We start from the raw sequence: 26,563 nt of genomic DNA on the forward strand, positions 1-26,563 counted from the left end.
AAAACATAGATTTACAGGAGAATTATTGAAGTATCAAGGGTGTTAAAAAGGTTCAGGAAAAAAAACGGGAAAAAAAGAGGGTATATAGAGGGAAATAGGTGAAATACAAAATGGTAAGAATTATACACGTGTATAGCGCGGAAAGAGACCATAAAGAACTATTATTGACGAAAATGAATCAGGTTTTGCAGAAACGTAAAATAATTAAATATGTGTCTATTCCTGAAAATATACAGGAAGACCAGCAGGTGAATCAATATAGGGATATTAAAAGGTATTGATGAGAGGGATAAGGTTTGGTATATTCCTATAACGCAGGAGGTTTTTACAGAATATGAAGAATATCTTTCGAGGTAATGAAGAGATTGGATATATTTTTAATGACATGAATGTAGGATGGACTTTTATAATGAAGTAAGAAAAGAGAATAATAAAAGAAGGAATTATGTATGATATAGAAAATATTTATGTGTGAAATAACGGGACATACGAATATGACGTATTTCCAGGCATATGAATCGGAGGCGAATAAAATTTTATAGGTATTTATGTATTATTAATGTATATATATAGGTAGTTCATGCACGAGATGTAGAAGAAACCTTTCCAGAATCGCTTAAAGAGCCAGTTTTAAGGAAGATACAACTATCATTGACGACTAGAATAGATTATTTAGGCAGGGGGTATTAATTGAATGATTAAAATATAATAATAATTGATAGTGGATGAAATATATGATGTTTGTAGATCAAATGTGTTTAAGCCTATTTAATGTGAAAAGCAATTTAAAAAGGATTATTATCCGGGAGAATCGCTTATATGTACGCTTGCGGGTGAAAAGTAAGAAAAAGAAATAGAATGAAATGTTTTTTAATATTTAAGATGGGAAGTACAAGTTAGGGAAAAAACGAAATTTAATGAAATTATTTCACCTAATGGAATATTTCGTAAAAAATAGGGAAAAAAATATTTTTAAGATTAATTAAGATTTTTAGGACCAGCACATACGAAATATCTTGTAGAAATGCCGGAAAAATATAAAAAGGAAGATACTAGGGAAGAAATGGTTGATGAAAAGGTGTTAAGTCGGGAACGTGGATCATTTACGAAAGCAATTTTACGTGCTTTTATAAAGAATGTGGTAAAAAAAGAATCATGGACAGGAGCGCCTTGGATTATTAAGGCAATTAATAATGAATTAGTTATATTATGATTTAACTAAATTTTTAATAATAGGAAAAATATGCAAAAAGATTTAAAATAGATATTATATCACCAAAACTTAGGAAGGAAGAAATCGAAAAACAATTACATAAGAAAAAAATGGAAATAGAAGGAGTAGCGGGAAGAAATGCAAAAGGTTACCCATTGAAATATCCAATTGAGGACTTGGATCTTGCGCCAGCATCAAATGTTTCTCGTCGACCAGAATTTATATTTGAAACATTAATTAATAAAAATTCGATATCTGTATTATTAGAAACATGGACATTTTTAAATGTTTTTTGGTAATAATGGATTTATTTTTTCCTTAAATTTATCTAATGATGATTAGCGAACCTTTAATTCTAGATTCTTTTACATTAGATGATTATATCGATTCTCTTCATTATACATCACTTAACCCTCCTTGCGAATTGATAAATGAAACACATTGCTCTTTGTTAAAATCTTTGGTAGGTGAGCGTTCTCCTTTATGCCTTTCATCTTGTATGCCTCCTTCGAAAAAAGATGTGTTTAACAAAATAAATGTTATAAATGGTAATTATATAGGTAATTTTGGAGAAAATTGGAGAGAATTACTCCAAAGAAGAATCCTTGAAAATGGAAAATGGATAATAATAGTGATTGGAATTATAAATGAGGTTTTTTTTTTCCTTATAAAATATCAATCAAAAATCTAATAAAAGAAAAAGCTGCTAAAGAATAGTTTATATCCGGAAAAATATGATCTAATTTTTAAAGGGTTCAATGTTCCTCATATCAAGGAGTCCTATTGTGAAGTGTATTATAATTTTAACAGTGATAATAAGCTTCGAGTTTTAGAAGTTTTGATAGAACTATGTTATAATACTCCATTAGCACGAAATTATATTGAAGAATGTTCTGAATCCATAATACATGCGAAAAAAGACAAACAAGAATTAATAAAAACAAAAAAGAAACAGTAAATTATCAAGTTTATATGGTTTATAATAATAAAACTTATTTTTATTAGTTTAGAAAAAATACGAGAAATAAGAGATGAAATAAGAAAGCTTTTCTCAGGAGGAATTCCACATTCAGAAGAGTTTTCGCCACTGGATGAAGAAACTGAAGATGAAGATGAAGAAATGCATGAAAATTTCGAACCAGATGATCAATCTGTTACAAATACAGAAGATAATCTACTTACAATTAAAACAAGATCAAGATCAGGAGTAAAGCGTAGGAGGACATTTGAAGAAGAGCCTAAAGTAAAGCCACAACCACCAGATCCTAAATCTCTAAAACAACATGAAAAATTAACACAAGAAATAAAAAAAATTAAACGACAAATTCAAAAAATCGAAGAAGATATGGATATTAGTGATATAAATATTCGTGAAGCAGATGCCCAACGTGTTAGAGTACTTGGATATGATAGATTTTGGAATAGATATTGGTGGTTAGAAAATAATGGAATGCCGTATTACGGTATGCCAGATTCAAGTACTAGTTATGCTGGATATGCTACTGGAAGGATTTGGATCCAAGGACCTAGTCCAGACATAATTGAGAAATTTAGGCAGGACAAAATTTTAGAACGTAAACAAATAGAGGAAGGAGAAACACCTTTAGCATCATTTAATGATTGGGCTTATATAGATACACCGGAAAAAGTATATTATTTTTATCAATTCATTTGGCATATCTTAATATATTTTATAGATAGAAGAATTATTGAACTGGCTTAATCCAAAGGGAATTAGAGAACTTAAACTTAAAAATGTTATTCAAGCAAGAATTAATTTTATATACCAAGGAATGGATGCACGTCAAAAAGTATGAATTAAATGTTTTATATATTTAATCATTAATTTCATAAGTATCTTTCAGGTGAACTTGTTGAAGCGAAACGATCTACTAGAGCTACATTGGGTATAGATTATGAACGTGAAAGATTTTTAAATTGGGTTAATTCTAAAGCAATTGAATACTTTGGTTGTGGCCATTCACATTTACAAGCAAAGAAAGAACGCACTTCTAATAAGAAAAAATAAGAAAATTAACAATACTTAATCGATCAAAACTATCATCCTAACTAAACTTTTATTACCATCTAATACCTTTATTAGCATCAGCATGTAATTAGAACCCTGGAAAATTACCTCAGCATAGGGCTAAACATGGCTTTATGGTTTTGTTTCAAAAATATTTGTGGAATATTAATCCGTCATTGTTAAAAAATCCTTATATCTTCAAAAAAAACATTTAAATCAAATAAAATTAAGAAACTTTATTATTTATAATAAATAATATATATAAAAACTATACATTCCAAACCAATATGATAATTATAAAAGAAAAAAATTATAAAAATCTAGTTCTGATGAAAATCATCTGTATTGGGTGACTTTTCAAAACAAAATAACTTCCTAATACCTGTCCCCGGCCCATCTGTATTGTAAATCGATCCCGCTGCTTTAGTCGGATATCTCAATTCCTTTATTTGAGAATACCGATCTTTGTTCATTGTATCTTGATTTCTTATATTCAACATAACAGGTGTAACCAAGTCAATAGATCGTACAGATAATGAAGAAAAAGAATTTGTACGATATACAGGAGACTTGTATTTATGAGAATTAACCTTACTATTTATTAATGAAGCTGGAACCGTTGACGGAACATATTTAGCTGGTGATCCATATTCATTAATTTCTTCTGAATCAGAAAAAGAATAAAGACGATTCATTGAAGCATAACGAGGCCAATAGACACATTCATAGAACATATTCGTACATGATAAATGTGTCATTCCTGTATAAGATGGAGATGATGATACAGTTGTTAAGCCAGAAAATGAATTTTCATAGGAAACCGGAGAAATCTCACGATAATCATCTTCAGAATCCTTCTTCTTACATTCACCTGAGCAGTAAAGCAATGAACCATAGGAATTTTCAATTAGCCGATCACAAACAGTACTAAATAAGTTTTTTATTAGAAATATTCAAAAACAATACTGTTTTTTCCGCAAAAAAAAGGTATTTACCAATATTGATGAAAAACACAACCTATCTCCATAACTAAAAAACGTTTTTACAGTGATTTTCTGCCTTTTTTTTCAAAATTTAATTTCTCACTTGTTTTTAATCAAAAAAAAACCGTTCAAAAGATATCCTTAGAATCTTATTAATATTCCTAGTCCCTCTCATGCTTAGAAAGAAGAGATATGTGCTTTTTTCCTATAAAAATAGCCTCATTTTTCCTCACTAATTTCTTAATATTTGTTCTTCGGCACTCGGATAATAGAACCAACTTTCTAAAGCCATATATAAATACTGATAAAATATAAATAACAACTTAGTAATAAAAATAAAACAAAAGATCCGGTATTTATCTTTGAAAAATAAAATATAATTTATTTTTCAAAAAAATCCATTAAATAAGAATTTTTGATAAAAAGATAGAAAAAAAAATAGTTAAGAAAGAAGTCCTTTCCATATGTAAATAGTATTGAAGAGAACATCGGTTTGAGTGTTTATCCTATTTTTTGGGGGTTAATTTTAGTGAAAAAGTTAAATATATAAATTAAAATATATATCTAAGATGTATTAATAAAAAAAAAATATAAATAAAGATTACCAGAGAAAGATTACACAAACAACGAATTAAGACCATCAAAATTGACAGATATCTAGTTAATTTATAAATAAAAACGAAAAAAAAACAAAAAATTAAATTAATTTGATAACATTATCACTAATATATAATTAATAAAAATAAAAGAAAAAATAAATATACCTGATTTCTGTGAGAATTAAAATTAAGAAGAGATAAAGGTAATGAACATGAATATCCATTCGGTATATATTGTTCATTATAAAATGAATTAATATAAGAAAAAGAATGAGGAGGAATTTCGGATTGTTGAATATAAGACATATCATAATGTTGTAGATTCATTTTTTGTTGAGAAATAGTATGATAATGTAATGGATATAGATTATTGTTAACAGTATTCAAACTTTTATAATAATCTAAATTTTAAAGTTAGAATTTTTTTAATAGATAGATAAATAAATAAATAAATAAGAACCTGAAAAAAAAGGTTGAGGAAACAATGAAGCAGGTCCATGAAACTGAATATTTTTGAATCCAGAATATGGGATGGAAGAATCATATTTTTTATCTTTTTTTGAATGATAAATTCTTGAAAGATCAAGATTTTTTGATACTAAATTTAAAGAATTATGATTCAAACCAATTTCATCCATTAAGGTTTTGTATTGTTGTCCAGGAACGATTTTTAATTGAGAGAAAGCCTTTTTCAAAGCAATTGAAATATTTTCACGAAGTTCATCTTCTAAATAAGCAACAGTGAAAATTCTAAAAATAGTATCAACGCCATAATGTTCTTCTGATAAGACTTCATCTAATATTTGTCCATTCTGAGAGAAAAAAAGCGTATTTAGAAGAATTTTGCGAGCATCAGAATCCATTTTCTGATTAATAATCCTCAAAATGATAGAAGACGCTAATTTATGTGTACATAAGTAAACAATATGATGAACAAATTGCAATGCAAGCATTTTATATCTATTCGGAAAAGAAGAAGAATCCAATAACCAAGTAAGTAAGATTAAACCATTAGGATTTGTTGCTAAACGATGGCTTTCTAATGTTATAATAACAGCAAGATAACGCTAATAATTAAACATTACATAATTTAATTTATTAAATCATACCTGTTGTTCTTTTGTAACATAGTTACTCTCCAAACATGCTCTCATTGCTCTTGCTCCAAAACGACCTTGAGAAATATCCCAGCACCGATCAGCCATTATTTCAATAATAAAATTATTCATAGGTGCTTCAAATTTCAAACAACATTGTACAACATAATTTCCAAATTGATCTAAAAATAATAATGGTATATACGGGGAAAGATGCTTAGTAATATCATTAATCTAATATAATATATTAATTAACAATAAAAAATTAGAAAATATATACCTGTGTCTCTGTTTTTGCTAAATCAATTATTTTTTGTGCAGCCCATGTTCCATTTTTATCTTTTAAAAATGAATCAATTGCAAAAATTAAATAAAAACTTACGAATTCCTAGTCCTGACAAATGTGGGGCAATTTTTTTTAGCAATTTTTCCTTCATTTCTTCTGAACAATGTTCAAATAATTTTTGAATTATTGTATTACCAAGATAATCTATAAAGAAATAAAATAAACAATAAAAATAATAAATCTCTTACCACTTGAAAGTTCAGAAACTTCATCAATCATATCATTTGCCATATCTTCAATTTCTTTTTGTGTATATCCTGAATTGTCAAATTTCTTTCTAATTTCCTTTAACCTTGAGCCATGAAATTGTCGATTAAGTGATGGCTCAGGAACAGGTGGAATCTCAAAAGCATAGCTTCTAACTTTTCCTATGTCTAATACTATATTATCACTATTCATATAAATCATGAAAAACATACTTTGAATGTATTCCCATATTTTATCAGCTTCTTCTTGTGTAGCAGTATAATTCATAGCTATTTCTATCACTAAAGACTTTAAATCACCAGGTCTTGATGAAAAAACAGGAGAAAAAAAACATTCTGATTTAAATTCAGGAATTTTAGGTCTATAGAGAGAAGAATTGGGTATTTGCATATTCATAGGATTTTTAAGAGTCTAATATGTATTTAAATATCTTAAAAAATGAAAAAAAAATAACAAACCTTTATATATTCCACTCTTATAAGATCATTTCCGGGAAATAATTCTTTTCCATCAAGTGAAGTCTTTGCTTGTATAGCACTTTCCAATGTATTATAATTTACAAAACCATATTTCTTATCAGCCAATATCCAAATACTTTCTACCATTCCAAATTGAGAAAAGAGTGCAGTAAGAGAAGAATTAGAAGCAGTTAATGGTAAATTAATTATCCAAAGTGAACGTGTTGGAAATGACATAATATCACCATATTCACCCTCATTTACATTATCATAAGAACTAGGAGCAATATTATTCGGAAGATTATTATCAGAAATAGGTGATTCATGAGCATAAGATTGAGAACTTAAACCTTGATTATCCATATGATTCATAGAAAAATTAATAACACCTGCTGTTCTTGCTCTTGGTCGTAAATACAAATCTGAATGATCTTGATACAATGTATTATATGAATCAGAATAATCAATACTTTTAGATGGTATATTTTCTTGATTAGTATCCAGAGAAGATTCATACCCTTTCTCATATCCTTTATCATATCCTATCTTATTACCTGATACCGAACATGATCGAATCCTATCCGATCCATTCTTTAACGAATTGATATTAGACATAGTCATTTTAGCATTTTGCTTTTCTGAAATAGAATCACACGATTTAAACGGTTCTGACATTGTTGTCGGCGTTGATGAATCCGCCAATCCCAAATAATCAAGCGTCTTAATAGGTCCTTGTCCTTCCTCATCCTTTGGCGAAAAAGAAACAGTTTCTGTTAATTTATTTTGATTATCTAAAATTTGTTTCCAATCTAATGAAAAAACAAAAGGATCAAAGCCAGAATTATACATATTTCTATCATATAGTCTCAATGACCCCGATCTAAATCTAGAACTCGCAATAGATGGTACAATTGATGATTCTATTGTCGTTTTAATATCTTTATTCTTTAATGATTCTGAACATGACAATTCCGATCCTCCTAACACATCCGCCGGCATAGTCTCCGCCCTTTCCCTTCTAAATCTTGGCGTACTCGTTGATGACGAGTATTCTATCTCTGTTATACCCTTTTCTTTTGACATAAATACCCTTTGTTATCTAAAAACTCTATATTTACCCTCTCCTTGCTCTTCAAAACACGGATTCTTATAAAACTTAGCTTCCTCATCAATAAATGATGATATCCATGGCATTTCCTTCTTCTGTTTCTGCATTTCAAGGCTTCTATTCATCCATCTTAACTAATATCTCTTTTTCCCCCGTAAAAACGCACCTTTTTATCAAACAAGAACCACCCGAATTACCAGAATGTGTCTTCCTGACACTGTCAAGTGTATTAGATGCGTCAATCTCAATAGATGTCGGTTTGGAAGAAGATGAGTTTGTCATTAAGTTCTATAGCAAGAAAAATAGCTAAAAATAAGCGTTTTTTTCCCGGAAAAAAAGCCATACCTTCTCAGGAATAAACAGGGATTCAAATTTTAATCAAAATTGTGCTTTTAAACCGCTTTTTCAGCCTAAATTTAGGAATTTCATGAAGGTCAAAAAATTTTAGGTAAAAGAAGCGAGGTAGATGAGCTCAGAAGAAATATAGTAAAAAAAATTGGTAAAAATGGGGAGTTCAGAAGGAGAATCTATAGAATCAATGGAGTCAATAGAAGGGCTTGCAAAGGGTATCTTTTTTATTTTTTTTTCCATTTGAAAATAGGCAATGTAGGAAGAGAAAAGAGAATAACGGCGGGGAACCGTCTTCAAGCGCTTCTTGATGAAGAATTTGTAGCGGAATCTATATTTGATGTTACGGATGAACAGGATGATGATTTTGAAGGGGAAAAAAGTGAATTTTCCCGGTTTTTTTTTGAATAATTTTAACAAGATATATATAAAGATCAATTGCAGGATATTGAGATATCAGAATCGGATGAAGAGGAGTCTAATGATAGTTCAGATGGGGGAGAAGATAGGGAAATTGAAAGAATGGAAAAAAAGGCATGTTTTTAGGAGGAATAATGAAAAAAAGAAGGATAACTAATAAATTAAGCAAAGACCAAGAAAAGAAAGCCGCCAGAAGCGTTTTTTAAGAGAAGAATAGAACCTAAGAGGGTTAAGAAGAGTGAGGAAGTAAAAAAATCCGAGAAAAAAGGGATTAGTGTAGTACATCCGGAGTCTATTCGTCATAGTTTACGTGCTCATGCAATTGAGAACAAAAATATGATTGATCATAGGTTAAAAGAGTCTAGTAAAAGAAGGGTAGAATTTTCTAAAGGGATATAAGAGGTTTTTATTGAATAAAAGTAGTTTAAACAGAATTCCTATGGAAAAATGAAGGAAAAACAGATGACACAAGAGGAACGTATTGCAGAAGCCAAAATTACAGAGGAAAAGAACAAGGAATTGCTTCAGAAGTTGATTAAGGTTGAAGAGGAAAGAAAAAGGAATGCTAGAAGTTTGTTAAAAACGAATAAACCACTAACAAGTCCATTTATTCGGTTTTTATCAAAAAGTATTGAACAATGCATGGATGAGAAGGTATTTTCTAAGGAAGAAGAAGTAAATCAAGGCAAGTATATTTGTACAAATGAAGAAAATACAGAAAAAACCATTGAAAATGATAATGATTCAAATAATCAATTATTAGATCTATCAAAAGATAATTCAAAGATTTTAGAGGGAAATATGACAAAAAACAATAAAGAAATCATTAGTAATGAAGATATAATTAAAGATTCTATATCTTTACAGGAAAATAATGAGAATTCAATTTCTATTCATACTAATGACAAACCATCTAAAAAAATATACAATAAAATGGCAACAATTCCAACTAAAAACTCTCAGAAACATATATCACGCAATTATATTATATTAGAAGGCTTTTCTGAGCCTTTTGATTTAAATAAACAAAAAAATATTCTATTTTCACATACAGAACCATGTATTCGTATGTATTTATACTTTTTTATATATCTAACATAAAAAGAACCAAAAAAAAATTTTTGTTTAATTACAGGAAGAATTGCAAAATATAAAGATCCATTTTCAGGATTATATTATAGTGATCTTTCAACATATCAAACAATTTATCGAATTCTTCGAGGAGAAATACCATGGAGTCGTATAGTAGGAACATTTGTTTCTACATTAAAACCAGCTAATGGGGTACCAAATAATTTTCAATATTAAAAAGTTTTTATTAAAATAAGGTTTTTATTAAAGTTTCTATTAAAATTTCTATTAAATATGTTTAATCTCAATTTATTTAAATATAATTCTTATCTCTGACTGATAAGCTGAAGGGGAAGAGCAACCCTAACCCGAAGCGTGTAACCCTAGCGCCTAACCCTGATCCCGTTTAACCTAACCCCAACCCTGAACCCTCTACATTACAACCCTAACCCCACGTCCATCTTATAACCCTAACCAACCCTTAACCCAACCCTTCATTCTATAACCCTAACACGTAGCCCTAACCCCTAACGCCAACCTAACCCTCGCGCCAACCCTAACCTCCTTATTAAACCCGCTTCGCGGACCTTCTAACCTCATCGACCAAACAGCTAACAACCAGGCTATGGTCATCGCTTTTTAAAGGTAAAAAAAGGGTAAAAAAAGGCATTTTCTTAAAATTTTATAGTGAAAAACGATATTCTGCAAAGGATTAATAGTGGTTGATGTTTTTTTCCCGAAAAAAACGGTCAAAAAACGACTATTTTTGCGATAAACAAGTTTTTCAGATTGATTGGACATTTATAGCTTTATCAGGGCATATGAATAGGATTTTTAACGCTAATTGCATGAGGATACGCAAATATATGTGTAATAATTGTTTTTGAAGTACTTTCTTTGCTCAAATGACGGTGAGTTTATGAGATAAAATGAAAAAAGTATTAATAAAGGGTTAGACGATCAGTAAGAAGAGATCAATGGATAAAAAGATATTTAAACGAGTTAGATATACGTAGAGATGTCAACGATACTTTTTACCGGTACAAAATGCCGCGTCTACAGTCCAAAGTATAAAAATTTTTTTTAAAGGTGTATATGAAGGGTTAAAAATGATTAAATAGATTGAGGGCAGAGGAAATGGCATTAAAACGGTGATCCCCAATATGTCAGAGATTGCAAGGGCACTAAGTCGCTCACCTTTATGTATTTTTATAATTTTTATATATAAAAAACGAAATTGATATATAATGATAGATGTAACAAAGTTTTTTGGATTTGAATTAGGAGCACAGACGACTACGAATACGGATGCAGATAGATATATTGTAAACGGAGCTCATGATGCAGAGCGACTTCAAGATTTACTTGACGTTTTTATTCAAAGATATGTGTTATGTAAATCATGCAAAAATCCGGAAACAGATATTGTATTTTATGATATAAATAGGAGAATAAGTGATTTAATTCATGGTAGATCATTTTGAAGAACGACAAGATTGTTAGGGATTGTAAAGCATGTGGGCGACAAAGTGATGTACCACAGAATACGAAACTTGCAAGCGTTATATTAAAAAATCCTCCTAAAAACAGTAAAAGTAAGAAGAACAAAGTTAAAAATGATACATCATCGGAACATGTAAATATTGAGAAAGAAGTGGAATTTAATGATAACTTTATACATACAATAACAGCTTCGGAACAATCACATTCAGAAGAACATCAAATTGATGATTATTGGACAATGGATACGAGTGAAGCAGCGGTAAAAGCACGTATGCATGAATTGGAAGAAAATGTTAAGGCAAACCTTATTCTTTATGATGATGAGGAGGATGATCCAGATGAAAGTAATCCATATGAAGAATTTGGAACATGGGTATCAGAAAACTTTTCAGCATCAAATATCGAAATATATAGGAAAGCTCAGGAATTAAAGATTGAGAGTAAGCATAAAACAGTCGCAGTTCTTGCTCAAACAGTATTTGATGAACGTATCCTTGTTCAAATCAAAAATAGAGCAAGTCTTTTCCGAAAAATTATTAAAGGACAGGAAAAACATGAAAAATCACTTCTTGGAGGAACAGAACGATTTATCGCTATAAACCATACGGAACTTCTTCCTCTTATTCCTAAGATTCTTATGCAATATTATCAGAGCGATATTCTATCCGAGGAAGTAATTAAAAAATGGGCGGGTAAAATTAGCAAACGTTATGTAGATAAAAATATAGACAAGAAAATCAAGAAAGTTGCTGAACCATTTCTTCGATGGTTAGAAGAAGCTGATGATAGTGGTTCAGAATCAGAAGAATCGAAATAATGTATTTATATTCTCTTATCATCTTTTAATGCTTCAACTTCTTCTTTTTGTTAACAAATGATAATTATCTATGATTTATTTTTTTTAATTTTTTTTTCATATTCACTTAGTTTACATTCTAATGAAATGCCTAATCATTGGCTTCTTTTCCTACATCTAATAACTCACTCATAAAACAATATCAGGAAATAAAAGATTATCCACTGATACAGGTATATTTGCTCTAAAATCAGCAAAAGAAAGCATTGATAACCAAAGCTTATCCGGATACTTTTTTTCTAATGTTATTTTCAATGCTTCTATTTCCAATTCTTTACTTGTTTTCCCCAAAAAAGATATTACAGATTCAATTATCTTATCTATACATTTATCTGGTAATTTAACATTTTCAATAACAGAATTAAATACTGCAAAAATACCATTCTGAATATTTACTGATCTTGAAAATCTATTAACAATTCTGTGTATATCTTGTTGACAACTTTCATTTAAAAGATTACATAAAATCTTTATCCCATGTTTAGAAAGTCTTGAAGTCATAAAATCCTTAGCGTAAACACATAATAATGCAATAACATTCAAAGATGATAGAATTATTGATGTCATTTCATTTAGATTCAATTGGCCAATAATTAAAGGCCAAATATCATTAATAAATGGTAAAAAACTTCTTTCATCTGACGCCAAAAAAGGTATTGAAACAGAAAGCATCTTTAACAATTCATTACGAATATTTGGTGATTGATGATTGAGAAACATTTGAGATTTATTTGAAATTTTTTGAATAATTTTAAGAGTTACTTTATTCATATCATTTGATAGATTTTCTGAAGAAGTAGAATAATTTAATGAATCAAATGAGGTTTCCATTATTTCTGTTGTATTTCTATGATATAAAGAACGAATTTTAGTAACAATTTGTATAACTTTTGAACATGGACCTGTACTATGAATATCATCTTGATATACTACTTGAGAAATCTTAGGCCTTTCAACAATCCCATTGATTCGAACTACTTCATTTAGAAATGAAAAAAATACAGAAACAATATTAGAATATCCATGGTAATTGTCTAAAATAGCAAATACAGAATCAACAACATCTTCCAAGTAAGGTACCATAGTAAAACCAACCAAACGCAAAAGAATAATCAAAACAGCAGGTCCAGTAGGAAAAACATCAAACGTATTTAGCTTTAAATTAATTGCATTAATTAAATAATCAACATTTCCTATTAATAAATCCTGAATTGAATCATATTCACAATATACAGTCAAATTATTTAAACATATACGTGCATGTCGAATTATAGGTTCACAATGGCTTCCTAATAGACCAACAATAGGATATAAACAATCAACAAATTCATTTCTAAACGGTCTTCCAAGTTTTTTAGCAATCAAAGATATAATTTCTAAATCCAAACATATATGAACAACTTTATCTTGAGAAATATTCCAATCTATAGCTTCATCATACATATAAGATGAAAATTCTGATATATAATTTAATGAATCAGGATATATATTCGTATATATAGATTCCATATTAATATTTATATTTTGATCATGTTGAAGAGAAGAATTATGAATCATATGTCGTAAATTACATAGAAAAATCCATCTTAAAACATTTGTACGTGGTTCAGATGTTGATATCTTTATTTTATAAAGAAGAGAATTAAAAAATTCAACAGTAGAATATTTTCCAAAGTTTGAAAATAGATTTTCTAATGCAAAACATGTTAAATCACTCTCAATACTTTCAAACCTAAACATAGGAAATTTTAAACCTGAATACACATGATTATCTGATAGATCTTGTGTATTAAAATGAAAAAATGGCTGAATCAAATCTGTTTTCCTTAATATTTTAGTATCTGTAGCAAAATGAAGAGAATCAGAGATTCTATCAATAAGAAAATCAAAAACAAATCCTGATCCCAAATGTTTTTTAGATAGAAAAGAAAAAATATGCATCATTGCTACTAAATGATGTCGTTTAGCATCTTCATCATTATGTAACTTTAATCCCGGCCAAGCATCAAGATACTCTTTTAAAAGTATATTAATAACATCCTCAAGCTCTTGTTCAGAATATCTTTGCTCTTCAAGCTGAAATAAAAACTTAACAGAGATATTTTGTATACTTTCTTCCAAATCACCAGCTAAAAATAAAATTGTTGAAAGTAAAAGCTGAATACAATTACAAAGCATTTTAAAACATGTATTAAAAAGCCCAATTGAAAATTCCAATATTTCTTTCCGTACTTGTTTATTAGAATGAGCTTTTAAACTCAAAAGAATATTGCACACTGAATAAACCCGTTCACGAGTATTAACTAACCATTCTTGTGAACCAACAGATACTTTCCCTTCTGATCTAACATCCAATCCCTTAGAATCTTCCTTATTTACCTCTAATACATTTGATTCTACATTTAACATGCTAAAAACATGATCTAATCCTTTTTTCTCTTCCATCCCCTCTACTTCCACATTATCTACGATTTGTAAACTATCATCTGCAAAACATGTCTCTAAAAGTCTTCTAGATAATACAATTGATCCAATTATAGCCCTGCTATGCTTTATTTTGCCATTTACCACCAATTGACATATACAAGACATAATTCCCGGCAAAAAACGACGCAAAACCTTTTTGTCCTCAACTATCTCAAACAAAAATACCTGTAATACTTGTATACATTTATACTGTAGCCTATTCCATACTGTTTTTTCATAGATTTCAAGTAATACCGTTATTATATACCCAATTATCGCTACTAAACCCTCATCCAATCCTTCCTTATCATTTCCTAGGCATTTCTGACGCTCTATCTTGCATCTAAATAACATACAAAGCCCTTTTAGCCCTTCTAAACATACATCTTCTGGAATATCCCTTTTTACACCTGATACTGGCCTAATAAACCCCGTCAAAAGCACACACAACTGCTTAAACAGGGCATCCGACATCTCTAAACCCCATCCCACACGAATCAACTCATTTGTACACTTTAAAAGCCCTTCTTTATGACGATCATCTAGATCTCTATATCCACGCCATAAATGTGACAGTGGAAGAAAAACATAGTCCGATATATTACTTCCAAGCGGTTCCTCCGACGAAAATGATGATAACGTCTTATATAATGCCTCCAATGATACATATATATCCGGTCCAAGACTCAAATCTGTCCAGACACAACTAAGGCGCATACATATGGGTTTTAGCTAGAAAAAAAACATAAGAAACCATATTCCCGGTAGATTATACCGAAATACCTTGGAAAAAGCCGACAAACATGCCTTTTTATTCATTTATATAAGGATTAAAATCCCCAACAAAAAAATACCAAAAAACATTCAAAATGGATCCTTTAAAGACTTCTATGATGATCTTAGCATATTATATGCGTCGATAACTTGAATTGTATGCGCTGTTCCCCGTTATATATGCATACCTTTACAACCCTCTCTCGCTCGCCTCGACAAAACCTTCTAGAACTCTCCAACCACACAATATTTTTTATTTGCTTTTTTTTGGCTTTTTTCTATAAATACCTGTCCTCCCCCGGTTTTAAAGGTTCGTATTTATTATTTTTTGCAGTAAGGCGGGGTTAATAGGTAAATTAAGGTAAAAGAGAGGAATAAGAGTGAAATTAAGCATATTTCTAATAAAAATATAGTATTAGACGTATTTAATATAATTTGAGAAGATATTTCAGAGAAATATTGAAATAACGGGTAATATTAAGGGGTATACCTTTTTTCAGAACAAAAAACCGTCAAAAACAAGGTATTTTTTGGGGGTATGAAGGGTTATTTTGGAATATGCATGAATGGGACTGTATTATTGTTGGAGCAGGTCTTTTTTATATAGGAAATGAGGAAATAGATTGATAGAAAGGATAAGGTGTTTTAGGAGCATCATTAGCTACCGTTTTTGGTCGACAAAAGCGAAAAACTCTTTTACTTGGTGGAGAAGAAGAAAAGAGGTTTTATATATTGTTTAATTATAATATAGAACGAAATGTATCAGAACCGGATAGAATTGTAGGAGAACTTCTTCAACCAGGAGGTATAAAGGCGCTGGAAGCATTAGGAATCGAAGGTATATATCATTAGATAAAAAAAATCCAGAAAAAGGGTTTATAATATGAAAAAGAAGTATTTCTTTATCTAAAAGAAAGAATTATGAAATAAGAAATATATTGATGTGTATTTTTTAATCTGAACAAAAGATTAAATTGATTTCATATATAAACTTTTTCTATGCTATGATTTATTATATAATTTTTACTCTTTTTAATGGAAAAAAAACAGATGCAGTAGAAGGAATTGATGCAATTCATGTCAAAGGATATCAACTTCTTTGGAATAATGAATCTGTCAATATTCCGTATGTAAATAAAAAATCGTCATATCATAAACATATATCATATCAAGGACGTTCATTTCATCATGGACGTTTTGTTATGAAATTGAGACAACATGCAGTTGCAAATGAAAGGTAAAAAAGGGTATAATTTATATTATTGCTATAAAAAGATATAGTGTGACAATGATTGAATCAACAGTACTTGATGTGATTGAGAATCCATTAACACAACAAGTTTTAGGTGTGAAAGCTTTTATTAAAGCTACACAACAATATGAACATGTAAGTTAAAAAAAGATATTGAGAGATACAAGGGATATAATAGAGAGAGAGAGAATGAGTGAGGGGTTTACAATATTTTATAGAATCATGAATTAATGATTTATTTTTTAAACCCTTATTTAAGTTTATATATTCTTTAAATAGATGATAAACTTAATAGTAATTTTGAACTCGTAATTATATCGACTTTTCTCTAATTATATCATCTTTATACATTTCTTTTCTTTTCTTTTTTTTTTTTCTTACATATTCATTAGTATTTTGCACCTTTAGTTGTCATTGCAGATGGTTGTTTCTCAAAATTTCGAAAACAATTTATATCTAAACCTGTCATTATTAAATCAAACTTTGTTGGATTAATACTCGAAAATGTTACACTTCCTATGCCTTTTTATGGTCACGTTATTCTTAGTAATCGTTCACCTATCTTGATGTATCAATTATCGACACATCACACACGAATTTTGATAGATCTTCCAGGCAAACTTCCATCAAACACTACAGGAGAACTTAAAAAATACCTTAAAGAAGTAATTACACCGATTCTACCAAAAAATATTCAATCATCATTTATCGATGCACTTGATAATCAAAAGATTCGGTCTATGCCTAATTGTTTCCTTCCACCTTCCTTAAATACAAAACCTGGATTAATTATACTTGGAGATGCTATGAATATGAGACATCCATTAACAGGTGGAGGAATGACAGTTGCTTTAAATGATGCTGTTTTACTTTCAGATCTTTTATCACCATCTTCTGTTCCATCTTTTCAAGACACTGATCTTGTTTTACACAAAATGTTTATCTTTCATTGGAAACGCAAAAAATTTAGTGCTGTCATTAACATCCTTGCGCAAATACTTTATTTCCTCTTTTCTCCTACTGGTAATATCAATTTAATTCTTAATTCTTATTATTAATCTTTTCAGATATATATTTAAATATTCTACAGAAAGGTTGTTTTAAATATTTTCAATTAGGTGGTATTGCTATTAGTGGTCCAATTAGTTTATTGTCCGGGTTTGTTCTAAATTCCTTATTTTTCTATCAATCATAATTTACCTTTTTAACACAGAATTAATCATCAACCATGGCTTCTATTTTTTCATTTTTTTGCCGTGGTATTTTATTCAACATATATAACATGTTCATCTTCTTTCTTCAACATATTTGACATTTTCTCCGGGTTAATACTATTTTTTCGAGCTTGTGAAGTTCTTTTTCCATACATTAAGAGTGAATTATTTCATTAAGATAATCACTAGGGTATAACATATACTTAAGTTACTATAGCAATTATTGTTATGACAACCACTACACTAACAACACATGGAACAAACATCATTAGCTAAGGTGGATAGATTTAAATGCTTATGGACAGCTAATAAGCATCAAGTAAGAAAACGTAAGAATCTATGGAACTTATTTATTGTATTAACATTTATATATAGGATGGCATGGTAAACTATATTTTATTAAAATTATAAACCTAATCATTTTCGAGATGGCATACTTCATTTTCATACATTTAATTTTCGTGCAATGCTTTATGATGAAGCCAATGTATTAGTAGATGATCTATTTATTTCAAAACAACATATTACGTCTGGAGATGAGATAGAATTTGATAACCATTTAGTTATAATTGAAGATGCTTTAGAAGCTATTTATTCCGATATATCATCTTTGTATGTACGTCATCAAAAACGAAGAATAAAAGAAACGGAAAAACCGTTAAAAATACGAAACTTAAAAAAGTGTTTAAAAGAACAAACTCAACATGACTTGCCTTCTATTAATACTTTGTATACCCTTACAAAAAAGACAAAGACAAAAACAAAAACTCAAAAGGTAAAAAAGAAAAAGGGTAAACTAATCATCTAACCCTTTGGTATTATTAGCAACCCGTTAACCCTTCATGTACGAGCTTAAAAAAAGAAGAAACGTTGGAACTAGAATGTCAAAAAAAAAAAGAACATATAAATGAAAATATAAATGAAAATATAAATGAAACATTCATATCAGATGATGAAGCATATGATTTATTTTCTCAATAATTATATTATTATTATTATTTATAAATATTAACAATTTGTCTTTCCTAAATTTCCAATAGAAATAGAAATTTTTTTTGGACTAGATTGAGATGTAGACTTTATATCAGAGGTAGAATTTCGTTTTACACGAGTTAATAGTTCAAAATCATCATCATCTCGATAACGTTTCTCAGTTATTTTATCAAAAGAAATCGAAGAATCCATACTTTTATCATAATAGATATCTATTTAATATTTTAATATAACATATTAAAGATTATAAATGTTAATACTTAAATCTGTCTTCTCATATACTTCAATATCATCGTCAGGATAATCTACAAGTTTCTTCATTATGGAAGTTTCACCCTTTTCTAAATCAACATTATCATCGTCATCAGATGTATTAAAATAATTCTCTTCTTCAATATCAAGTGTTTCTGTTTCTGCCCATCGACCAGGAGTATGTTTAGTACTTGAAAAATAATTAGTACGAATGAAATAGAATGAATGAATGAATGAATGAATGGACTTACTCTTCATTTTTAACACTTTCCAATTCATATGATTTATCATGGTATTGTTCATATTTTTTAATAAGTTGATCAAAAACAGGAATATCATTCAAACTTTTAATTTTATCATAATTACTTTCAATCAAATGATTAACAATACTTTTCATATTCTCCTAAATAAATATATTTAGAAATTTAAAATTAAAAGATGATAATTGTATACTTTTCTTATAACATCAAAAAACTCAAGACAAGCAGAACTTAAAAGATTATCATAACGATTGGTCTCCATATAAACCGTAAGAACATAACTAAATAAATTATTTTTAATAAAATGACGACTATAAAATTCATCATTAAGACCAATGCAGGTCCTAAAATATCGTAATGATGCTTAAAAATATTAATAAATATTGTAATAATATGATATATATATATATAAATCGAATTTTAACACTTACCAAGACGTATATATTTTTGAGGAAATGTAAATAAAAAAGCTATCTTGCACGAAATATTAGATGATAAAATGAAAAACTTGCTACGAAACGAGTGCACTTTAACAAAAAAACATAAGAGTTCACATAAATGCACCAATAATGCAGATGATATCAAGTTGAATTCTAAGAGAAAAATGAGTTTAAAATGATCAAGAATCCTTTAATAAATCAATAATAGATACCTTTTATTGATGAATCTAGATTTGAAATAGGTTTAAATAAGAGCTTGGCAGATTTATCATAAAATAACTGTAAAAATTTATCAGTATCTGAATCATTAGATTTTTGTGTAGACTCGTTTAATTTCAAAACTGTATTAGAAGAAACAGAACTAGGGTCCATCAAAATTCTAATAGCTTCAAAGATTTGAGCTTTAATGCCAAGATCAGTTTCATCATGAAGTAAGTTAATTAAAACGTTTAAAAGTGATTTATCATTATCCTTATCAATCTGATTTAAAATGAAAGATCGTAAATACCCAGGATCATGCTCGATAATGGCCATCAATATTTCGGCTCCAGCTATACATATCAAAGGTTGAGAACAAAGTGCAAAAAGAACGACATCGAATAAACCATTTTCTACAAACGTTGTATACAACGATACACGCGAAGGGTTTTGAAGCGTTTTCGCAACATTACAAACTTGTTGAATAAAAACAACGGCATCCAGCTTACGGCTTAGCTCAATGGAATCATCTTTAAAAAGCCCAAAAAGTTCTTCAAGAAATTCATTATTATGTTGAATATGTTGTATAATATCTACTTGATTAAAGAATATAAGTGTATTAAGGATAGAAAATGTTAAATCATCAATAATCCTAGCAAGGACTACATCTTTTAAATATTGTAAACGAAAGGTTTGATGAATTTTATTTCGTATCTCAGGATTTTTAATATCTACGACTTGTTTAAATTTCGATGCATCAGACAAGTATTCGCGATAATTCGCCTTATGATTACTAAAATCAGGATCATCTATACGTTAAAAATGAGAAAATTCAATTCATTTTATCATTAACAAATAGAGACTCACATTCAAGAATACCTACAACACCCAAAATAATATCATCTCTCAAAATGTATTCAATAACAGCAGCATCATCAATCAATACTAGTTTATCCTTAAACGAATAAACATTATAACCAATAAGGTATACGAACTTATATTTTTCATAATAGAACATAATAGATGTAAGTCATTCAAAATCTCCAAATCCTCACAAACATCCAGAAGCAAAACGAGCTGCATTATATAATTCTATGATAAATATTAAGAAAAAGGTGAAAAAAAAAAAAAAGGTTTTATTATGAATTAGCGTATACTTCATTCAAAACAAATTTTGCCAAATTTTCTTTCCCCAAAACTGTTTGATTCGCTTTTAAAATTAACGCCTCAATTTCAGCAAGATTACGTAGTTCAGGAACGGGTAAATGTATAGGACTCGATGCATTTTGTTCAACTACATCATCAGAAAAAAATTCATCTTATAAAATAAGAAAAAAAAAAAAAACAAAACAAAATTCTTACCCACTTGATCATTTAACGATTCTGTACTCGTCGGTTTTAAAACTTCTATCATATTTAGAAAAAAAATCGTAAAAATAATAAATAAAAATGAGGAAAAACCATATGCAAGACTAAGTGCTTTTCTAACATCGTTTAAAAAGTTCCTAATGCATTAAAAAGTCAATTTTTTCCCAAAAAAAATAAAAAAAAAACAAAATTACCAAATTTCATCACATCCTTCTGCTTCTTGAAAGCTTAACGCAATATCCGTCCCATCTAATTCTTGCCAAACGATCAACGTCTCTATTACCCTCTCAATATCACATATTAACCCTTTTTTAATCTATTTACTCTGCTGTATCTGATACAAGTCCTCTCGCATAATTTTACTCTTTAATAACACCTGTTCTTCATCCGCCTCTGATTTTACCACAAAATACCCATCTGTCTACGCACAAAATCAATCTTAACCCCCCTAAAAACCGCTCCCTTGACCTCTTTATCAATTATCCCCGTACAATATCCAGTACCACAATCATGCCAATTTTCACCCCGCATCTCATATACCTTTACCCGACGGGCATTTTGTGGAACTTTAACGTCTTTAAGGGCTCTATTCTCTCCTATATTGCCCTCCTGTTCTTCCATACGTAATTTTATTAAAAAACACCGTATTTCAGCTAAAAATGCCCGAAAAAAACCCGGAAAAAAACGCCAATATCTTTATATACTCCTCCCCTTCATAAATATGCATAAAAATTCTTTATTTCTCCATGATTCATGCTCATTTCCGTGTTGTATGCGGTTTCACTGACTCCCAAAAATTTTGGTTTTTTGGAGGTCAGCGATACAGCTCGAAGCACAGGAAAGGGTATATATAAGAGGTGTGTGAAGGAGGATAAAATAATACAAGAAAAAGAAGATAAATGAGTAGAATAGAATAAGAAGAATCCATTGGATATATTTTTTTTTGAATTTATGAAAAATTAGGAAAAGAAGTAGAGTAGGATAAATCGAAAGATAAGATGCAAAAAAAGAAGTAGAAAGGTTAAATATCAGAGGAAACATGTTTTTCGTTTATTCGTTGTTGTTTTTGTAGCAATTTTGACTATAATTTGTTATAAAAATATAGTGAAAATAGAAATACCTGAAGTTTTTTAGCAGTATTAAAAATACCAGAAGTTCCAGCACCGCAAATAATGCAATTTGGGTTTTTTCTGTACCTTTGTATTGCACAGGATTCGCAAAAATAATGACCACATTTTGTAACTATAGGTTGAACATATTCTTTTCGACATATAAAACAAGCAAATGGAATCTCATCATTTTCAGAAGAAGAATCATCAGTATGAGAATCGTATTTATTTCCATGAAGAATAGCGGATCTTTTTTTATGTTGAAGTAAATCCCATTCATGATCAAGTTGCCAACCAGCCTTATAGTCTTCACGATCATGAAGAAATTTACAAGTATCACCAAAACCACAAAATCCGGTTTGTTTGTAATCTTTACAAATATCGGGAGCATAATCAATAAAAGTAGTTGGTAAAATATGTTTTGCTTGAACAGGACCAGGACGAGTAAGGGTTTGATTTGAATTTTTTGTATGATCAGAAGCAATAATAGGAGGATCTGCAGTATTAACAGAAGAAGTTTCAAATTCTTCAATTAATGATGATTTTCCAGAAATATTAGTACTTGTTACTGTATTTTTTTTTTGAAAATTAACTTTTTTAGATTTTACAACTGTATCATCCTCTGATTCAGAATCTTCCTCACGTTTCCTTACAGACTTTATACGACCCTTTTTAATAAATTTTACAGGCTCCATAGATCCTATTTAACTTGACAAAATCCAATTTTAACCTTATTTTATGATATAAATTTTAACTTTATTCTTTTTTAAATATTTGAAAAATATGTATAAAAGTATCAATTTTCATATCTCATTAGACCCATATAATGCAAAAAATTAGTTTGTTTAATCAGTGAAAAAATCCATTGATTATATGTAAAAACAAAATCAAAAATATCAAACTTAATTGTACGAAATCGTAGTCTTGAATAACTTGATTTATGAGGAATTACCTGTTGATAAAGAATAACTAACTTGTCACAAGATGCCATATAAACTAAAGAAATAATATGTTATATTTTTTTTTAAAACAATATATTTTTTGTATAAATAAATTATCCTATAATTTGTTAATATAATTAAAAATATAATAATATACCTTCTTTTGAAACAATAGTATTTAATTTTTATATAAAAAGTGAGAATCCTGTAGTATATTAATTTCTTTATGCCATTGATTAGCAAAAAAATCAAATTGAAAACAAAAGTTACAAATGATTTCAAATATTTCCCATAAATGTAAGAAAAACATCAGTATTCGTATTTATAAATGTATATATATTATGTGTGTATGATTATCCAAAAGTTTTAATACTTGGAGTACTTAAAGGACCATCCTATAATGATTTAATTATCAATAATATTATTAAAATGAAAAAATATACATAAAAAGTCCAACCAGGGCAATCCACACAATCAGGATATGCATTACATTTTGGAACATCTTCATAGTCTTTAATAATATCAATTACTTGTTTAATTCGATGTGTACCAATTGCCATTTTCCAACCTTTATCAGCAATGATATCATAAATACAGGAAAGACCACTATGACAATGAGTTTCCATTGCATATCCGCCATACCAACATGTTGATTTAGGTCCCTGTAAATTAATAATTAAATATGTTATATTTTAAAAAAAACAAGTTCATTTACATTACATGTACCCATAAAAATAGGATCTGCAGTATGCCCAAAATGCCATACATAAGATTCATCATCAGGAAGTCCAGGGGGAAAAGGCAAATGTAAACGTTTTGCTGCTAATTTTTCCCCTGGAGCTTCAAAAGTAACTGTTGGAAGACCAAAAGTTAAACCAACTAATGATGAAAGAGCTCCACCCAAAGAATGACCTACCATCCACACATTTGCTTCAGGATAGATGCTAGAAACATTGTAAAAGATATTCTTTTACATAAATAAATATATCTTTTTAGAAAAAAAGACATACCAAAGCAATCATGTAATAATGAGATTCATCAAGAAGCTCTTTTTCAAGACATCGTTGATCACATGAATAAATACCATTAAAACAATTACAAACTGGCGTCCATATCCATGATACTCGCCCACAACAACATGAAAAAAGTAAATTATCCTAGATTTCTTAATTATTAAACATTATATCCTGGATTTACATTAATTTTATCCTTTATACCAGTCGTAGGGTCATAGACACCAAAAAGCTCTGGGCTTGTCCCTTTTAACGCTATAATTACTGTTTTATTTTGATCATCTATAAAAACATGTCCATGAAGCGCCGTTTTATTCCATGAATCATCATCAACAATATCTAACCCTCCACCTACATCTATCCAATCCCCTGTATTAGGCACATCAACATAAGCATTACTAGCAATTTCTGCCATGCTAATTACTGTTTCTTTATCTTCAATATCAGGAATATCCACATTTACATGATCCCATTCAAAAAACATAAAGGAATTGCTACTATATTTTGATGAAACAATCAATTCCTTAACTAAATTCCTAGAATGATCTGATAAACGTCTAATCCTCATAGATCTCTTCAAAATTTTAAAAGGTCCTTTATATAGTGATAATTTATATTCTGATTCATTTTTCATGCTCAAAAACCGGTATTTATAGGAATAAGAGCATGTACCAAATGTAAATATATGCTTCAAACTGAAATATGAGGGTTTCTTTAATAAATTGTCTGATGATACATTTTCCATTTTAGCAATAAAAGCCTTTTCCCATGATATTAAGACCAAATAAAAGAATATAGCACAAAAACTTAAGATAAAGACAAATAATATATATGATTTATTCCTTTTAAACATTCTTATATGTATTTTTTTTCAATTTTTAGATAATATTTTTTGCTTATAAATATTGGACGTTGATAAAGATGATCTCTACGTTATCTATTTTATCTATGAATAATTAAGAAATGGATAATTTATGTATAAAATGAAGGATTTATGAGTAAATGAATATGTAAATTAGTAGAATGTTGCTAGATAAATGTAAATATTTAAAAATAGGTATATTTTTGAGTTAGTGAGATTTGACAAAAGATGTAAATAATGGGTATAATTTGATTTTATAGCATTAGAATAGCATGAAAGAATAGGATAGAAGAGTTTTTTTTCAAAAAAAAAGGGTAAAAATTGAAAAATAAGTGTAAAAATTAAAAAATAAGTGTAAATATTGAAATTTTTAATAAATAAAAAATAAAAGCTAAAGATAGTCATATAAAACATTTTAAATATTCCCAATGATTAAGGGAAAATGAATAAAAATCATAATTTATATTAAAAACTTGATATCAGATCACAATTGTTTTAATTATAAAAAAAAGATGCAATTTTATTAAAAACTAAACCAATTTAAATAATTTGTATTTAATTTCTTATGATATACAAGAATTTAAATAAAAATGTCATTTTTACTAGTATTCTTAATATATCTGCTCATTTTTAGAAAGAACAAAAACTTATAGAGATTAATTGAAAAACATCAATTCTATCAATTTTTAGTGTTAACAAACTTTTCTTTTTAAAAATAAGACAAGAAAAATAAAATATAAAGATATTTAGAAAAGAAATAGTGTATAACATTTCTTAGATATATCTTTTTAATCCTGATACATTTTTCCAAAAATTCAATTCTAAGTCTATTTGTATCATTATTTTGTGTTTATTAAATGTACTTGTATAATTTATTGAATTCTCCTAAAAATTAATAACTTTATAATATATATCTTCCATAATATAATATCATCAAATTTTTATATGAACTCTTTAAAAAATTAATAGATAAGAAATGAAAGAATTTTCCAAATTGATTGATTGTTATAAAGTAGATTTCATATTTCCTGTATAATGAAAAACAGAAAAGATATACCTTTCAAAAATAAAATAAAAAGTCCAAAATACATATTCATGATATATTATAGAAGATAAAAAATCCAGGAGTTTTATTAGTACAATTAAATAGTCCTATATGAGATATTTTTTAAAAAAACTAAGC

At 28.6% G+C, this 26,563-nt stretch overlaps 11 protein-coding genes across 11 annotated transcripts; 5 read left to right on the forward strand and 6 right to left on the reverse strand.

The window, feature by feature from the left end:
* The first annotated feature begins 64 nt into the window (after window positions 1-64).
* T552_03181 (hypothetical protein) lies at window positions 65-3,288 on the forward strand. The gene is made up of 16 exons (XM_018371694.1): window positions 65-113; window positions 183-248; window positions 295-353; window positions 396-414; window positions 459-524; window positions 574-676; window positions 723-739; window positions 782-840; window positions 883-947; window positions 996-1,183; window positions 1,237-1,508; window positions 1,556-1,865; window positions 1,917-2,167; window positions 2,219-2,861; window positions 2,911-3,024; window positions 3,069-3,288. The coding sequence occupies exons 1-16, from the start codon at window positions 111-113 to the stop codon at window positions 3,240-3,242; spliced, it is 2,409 nt and encodes an 802-aa protein (XP_018224487.1). The 5' UTR covers window positions 65-110; the 3' UTR covers window positions 3,243-3,288.
* Window positions 3,289-3,516: 228 nt separating this feature from the next.
* T552_03182 (hypothetical protein) lies at window positions 3,517-4,315 on the reverse strand. Its single transcript, XM_018371695.1, has 2 exons — window positions 4,238-4,315; window positions 3,517-4,169 (listed from the first exon to the last, which is right to left on the reverse strand). The coding sequence occupies exons 1-2, from the start codon at window positions 4,267-4,269 to the stop codon at window positions 3,563-3,565; spliced, it is 639 nt and encodes a 212-aa protein (XP_018224488.1). The 5' UTR covers window positions 4,270-4,315; the 3' UTR covers window positions 3,517-3,562.
* A 587-nt stretch (window positions 4,316-4,902) lies between these two features.
* On the reverse strand, window positions 4,903-8,405 carry T552_03183 (hypothetical protein). Its single transcript, XM_018371696.1, has 12 exons — window positions 8,386-8,405; window positions 8,207-8,346; window positions 8,051-8,157; window positions 6,933-8,005; window positions 6,687-6,885; window positions 6,456-6,641; window positions 6,304-6,411; window positions 6,202-6,260; window positions 5,934-6,155; window positions 5,285-5,891; window positions 4,990-5,225; window positions 4,903-4,947 (listed from the first exon to the last, which is right to left on the reverse strand). The coding sequence occupies exons 2-12, from the start codon at window positions 8,320-8,322 to the stop codon at window positions 4,945-4,947; spliced, it is 2,916 nt and encodes a 971-aa protein (XP_018224489.1). The 5' UTR covers window positions 8,323-8,346; window positions 8,386-8,405; the 3' UTR covers window positions 4,903-4,944.
* Window positions 8,406-8,499: 94 nt separating this feature from the next.
* T552_03184 (hypothetical protein) lies at window positions 8,500-10,161 on the forward strand. The gene is made up of 6 exons (XM_018371697.1): window positions 8,500-8,606; window positions 8,651-8,770; window positions 8,822-8,922; window positions 8,980-9,183; window positions 9,232-9,874; window positions 9,914-10,161. The coding sequence occupies exons 1-6, from the start codon at window positions 8,546-8,548 to the stop codon at window positions 10,114-10,116; spliced, it is 1,332 nt and encodes a 443-aa protein (XP_018224490.1). The 5' UTR covers window positions 8,500-8,545; the 3' UTR covers window positions 10,117-10,161.
* A 724-nt stretch (window positions 10,162-10,885) lies between these two features.
* T552_03185 (hypothetical protein) lies at window positions 10,886-12,245 on the forward strand. Its single transcript, XM_018371698.1, has 4 exons — window positions 10,886-10,947; window positions 11,001-11,082; window positions 11,134-11,306; window positions 11,354-12,245. Exons 1-4 carry the CDS (start codon window positions 10,927-10,929, stop codon window positions 12,197-12,199), a joined length of 1,122 nt encoding a protein of 373 aa, XP_018224491.1. The 5' UTR covers window positions 10,886-10,926; the 3' UTR covers window positions 12,200-12,245.
* Window positions 12,246-12,321: 76 nt separating this feature from the next.
* Window positions 12,322-15,518, reverse strand: T552_03186 (hypothetical protein). Its single transcript, XM_018371699.1, has 2 exons — window positions 15,488-15,518; window positions 12,322-15,436 (listed from the first exon to the last, which is right to left on the reverse strand). The coding sequence occupies exon 2, from the start codon at window positions 15,419-15,421 to the stop codon at window positions 12,368-12,370; it is 3,054 nt and encodes a 1,017-aa protein (XP_018224492.1). The 5' UTR covers window positions 15,422-15,436; window positions 15,488-15,518; the 3' UTR covers window positions 12,322-12,367.
* Window positions 15,519-16,036: 518 nt separating this feature from the next.
* T552_03187 (hypothetical protein) lies at window positions 16,037-17,966 on the forward strand (the record flags this gene model as incomplete). The annotated part of the gene is made up of 7 exons (XM_018371700.1): window positions 16,037-16,070; window positions 16,128-16,181; window positions 16,230-16,316; window positions 16,529-16,715; window positions 16,760-16,865; window positions 17,123-17,753; window positions 17,798-17,966. 7 exons carry the CDS (start codon window positions 16,037-16,039, stop codon window positions 17,923-17,925), a joined length of 1,227 nt encoding a protein of 408 aa, XP_018224493.1. The 3' UTR covers window positions 17,926-17,966.
* Window positions 17,967-18,197: 231 nt separating this feature from the next.
* Window positions 18,198-18,925, forward strand: T552_03188 (hypothetical protein; the record flags this gene model as incomplete). The annotated part of the gene is made up of 4 exons (XM_018371701.1): window positions 18,198-18,273; window positions 18,320-18,328; window positions 18,373-18,719; window positions 18,770-18,925. The coding sequence occupies 4 exons, from the start codon at window positions 18,198-18,200 to the stop codon at window positions 18,923-18,925; spliced, it is 588 nt and encodes a 195-aa protein (XP_018224494.1).
* A 27-nt stretch (window positions 18,926-18,952) lies between these two features.
* Window positions 18,953-22,076, reverse strand: T552_03189 (hypothetical protein; the record flags this gene model as incomplete). The annotated part of the gene is made up of 14 exons (XM_018371702.1): window positions 18,953-19,149; window positions 19,198-19,379; window positions 19,441-19,592; window positions 19,643-19,812; window positions 19,881-20,042; window positions 20,102-20,896; window positions 20,955-21,032; window positions 21,083-21,179; window positions 21,245-21,405; window positions 21,450-21,494; window positions 21,549-21,592; window positions 21,650-21,731; window positions 21,780-21,876; window positions 21,924-22,076. 14 exons carry the CDS (start codon window positions 22,074-22,076, stop codon window positions 18,953-18,955), a joined length of 2,415 nt encoding a protein of 804 aa, XP_018224495.1.
* Window positions 22,077-22,430: 354 nt separating this feature from the next.
* Window positions 22,431-23,305, reverse strand: T552_03190 (hypothetical protein). Its single transcript, XM_018371703.1, has 2 exons — window positions 22,576-23,305; window positions 22,431-22,536 (listed from the first exon to the last, which is right to left on the reverse strand). Exons 1-2 carry the CDS (start codon window positions 23,257-23,259, stop codon window positions 22,477-22,479), a joined length of 744 nt encoding a protein of 247 aa, XP_018224496.1. The 5' UTR covers window positions 23,260-23,305; the 3' UTR covers window positions 22,431-22,476.
* Window positions 23,306-23,817: 512 nt separating this feature from the next.
* Window positions 23,818-25,309, reverse strand: T552_03191 (hypothetical protein). The gene is made up of 5 exons (XM_018371704.1): window positions 24,703-25,309; window positions 24,516-24,662; window positions 24,221-24,472; window positions 23,949-24,167; window positions 23,818-23,900 (listed from the first exon to the last, which is right to left on the reverse strand). The coding sequence occupies exons 1-5, from the start codon at window positions 25,261-25,263 to the stop codon at window positions 23,859-23,861; spliced, it is 1,221 nt and encodes a 406-aa protein (XP_018224497.1). The 5' UTR covers window positions 25,264-25,309; the 3' UTR covers window positions 23,818-23,858.
* Window positions 25,310-26,563: the final 1,254 nt, after the last annotated feature.

The sequence above is a fragment of the Pneumocystis carinii genome (assembly GCF_001477545.1).
Source record: "Pneumocystis carinii B80 chromosome Unknown supercont1.15, whole genome shotgun sequence".
Taxonomy (NCBI): domain Eukaryota; kingdom Fungi; phylum Ascomycota; class Pneumocystomycetes; order Pneumocystales; family Pneumocystaceae; genus Pneumocystis; species Pneumocystis carinii.

Excerpts from the sequence above, each read along its gene's own strand:
- T552_03182 (XM_018371695.1), bottom strand. The coding sequence starts at position 4,269 with ATGGAGATAGGTTGTGTTTTTCATCAATATTG. Across the intron at positions 4,170-4,237 it reads TGTGTTTTTCATCAATATTG|TACTGTTTGTGATCGGCTAA; the intron begins GTAAATACCTTT and ends AAACTTATTTAG.
- T552_03181 (XM_018371694.1), top strand. Across the intron at positions 2,168-2,218 it reads ATAAAAACAAAAAAGAAACA|TTTAGAAAAAATACGAGAAA; the intron begins GTAAATTATCAA and ends TATTTTTATTAG. Across the intron at positions 3,025-3,068 it reads GAATGGATGCACGTCAAAAA|TATCTTTCAGGTGAACTTGT; the intron begins GTATGAATTAAA and ends TAATTTCATAAG.
- T552_03191 (XM_018371704.1), bottom strand. The coding sequence starts at position 25,263 with ATGGAAAATGTATCATCAGACAATTTATTAAAGAAACCCTCATATTTC. Across the intron at positions 24,663-24,702 it reads GTATAAAGGATAAAATTAAT|GATAATTTACTTTTTTCATG; the intron begins GTAAATCCAGGA and ends TAAGAAATCTAG. Across the intron at positions 24,473-24,515 it reads ATTATTACATGATTGCTTTG|AATATCTTTTACAATGTTTC; the intron begins GTATGTCTTTTT and ends TTTATGTAAAAG.
- T552_03186 (XM_018371699.1), bottom strand. The coding sequence starts at position 15,421 with ATGCGCCTTAGTTGTGTCTGGACAGATTTGAGTCTTGGACCGGATATA.
- T552_03183 (XM_018371696.1), bottom strand. The coding sequence starts at position 8,322 with ATGACAAACTCATCTTCTTCCAAACCGACATCTATTGAGATTGACGCA. Across the intron at positions 8,158-8,206 it reads GGTTCTTGTTTGATAAAAAG|AAGCCTTGAAATGCAGAAAC; the intron begins GTGCGTTTTTAC and ends ATGGATGAATAG. Across the intron at positions 6,642-6,686 it reads AATATGGGAATACATTCAAA|ACATAGGAAAAGTTAGAAGC; the intron begins GTATGTTTTTCA and ends ATATAGTATTAG.
- T552_03190 (XM_018371703.1), bottom strand. The coding sequence starts at position 23,259 with ATGGAGCCTGTAAAATTTATTAAAAAGGGTCGTATAAAGTCTGTAAGG. Across the intron at positions 22,537-22,575 it reads ATACTGCTAAAAAACTTCAG|TCAAAATTGCTACAAAAACA; the intron begins GTATTTCTATTT and ends AACAAATTATAG.
- T552_03185 (XM_018371698.1), top strand. The coding sequence starts at position 10,927 with ATGCCGCGTCTACAGTCCAAA. Across the intron at positions 11,083-11,133 it reads ACTAAGTCGCTCACCTTTAT|ATGTAACAAAGTTTTTTGGA; the intron begins GTATTTTTATAA and ends ATATAATGATAG. Across the intron at positions 11,307-11,353 it reads AAAATCCGGAAACAGATATT|ATCATTTTGAAGAACGACAA; the intron begins GTATTTTATGAT and ends AATTCATGGTAG.
- T552_03184 (XM_018371697.1), top strand. The coding sequence starts at position 8,546 with ATGGGGAGTTCAGAAGGAGAATCTATAGAATCAATGGAGTCAATAGAA. Across the intron at positions 8,607-8,650 it reads AATAGAAGGGCTTGCAAAGG|GAAGAGAAAAGAGAATAACG; the intron begins GTATCTTTTTTA and ends TAGGCAATGTAG. Across the intron at positions 9,875-9,913 it reads ACATACAGAACCATGTATTC|AACCAAAAAAAAATTTTTGT; the intron begins GTATGTATTTAT and ends TAACATAAAAAG.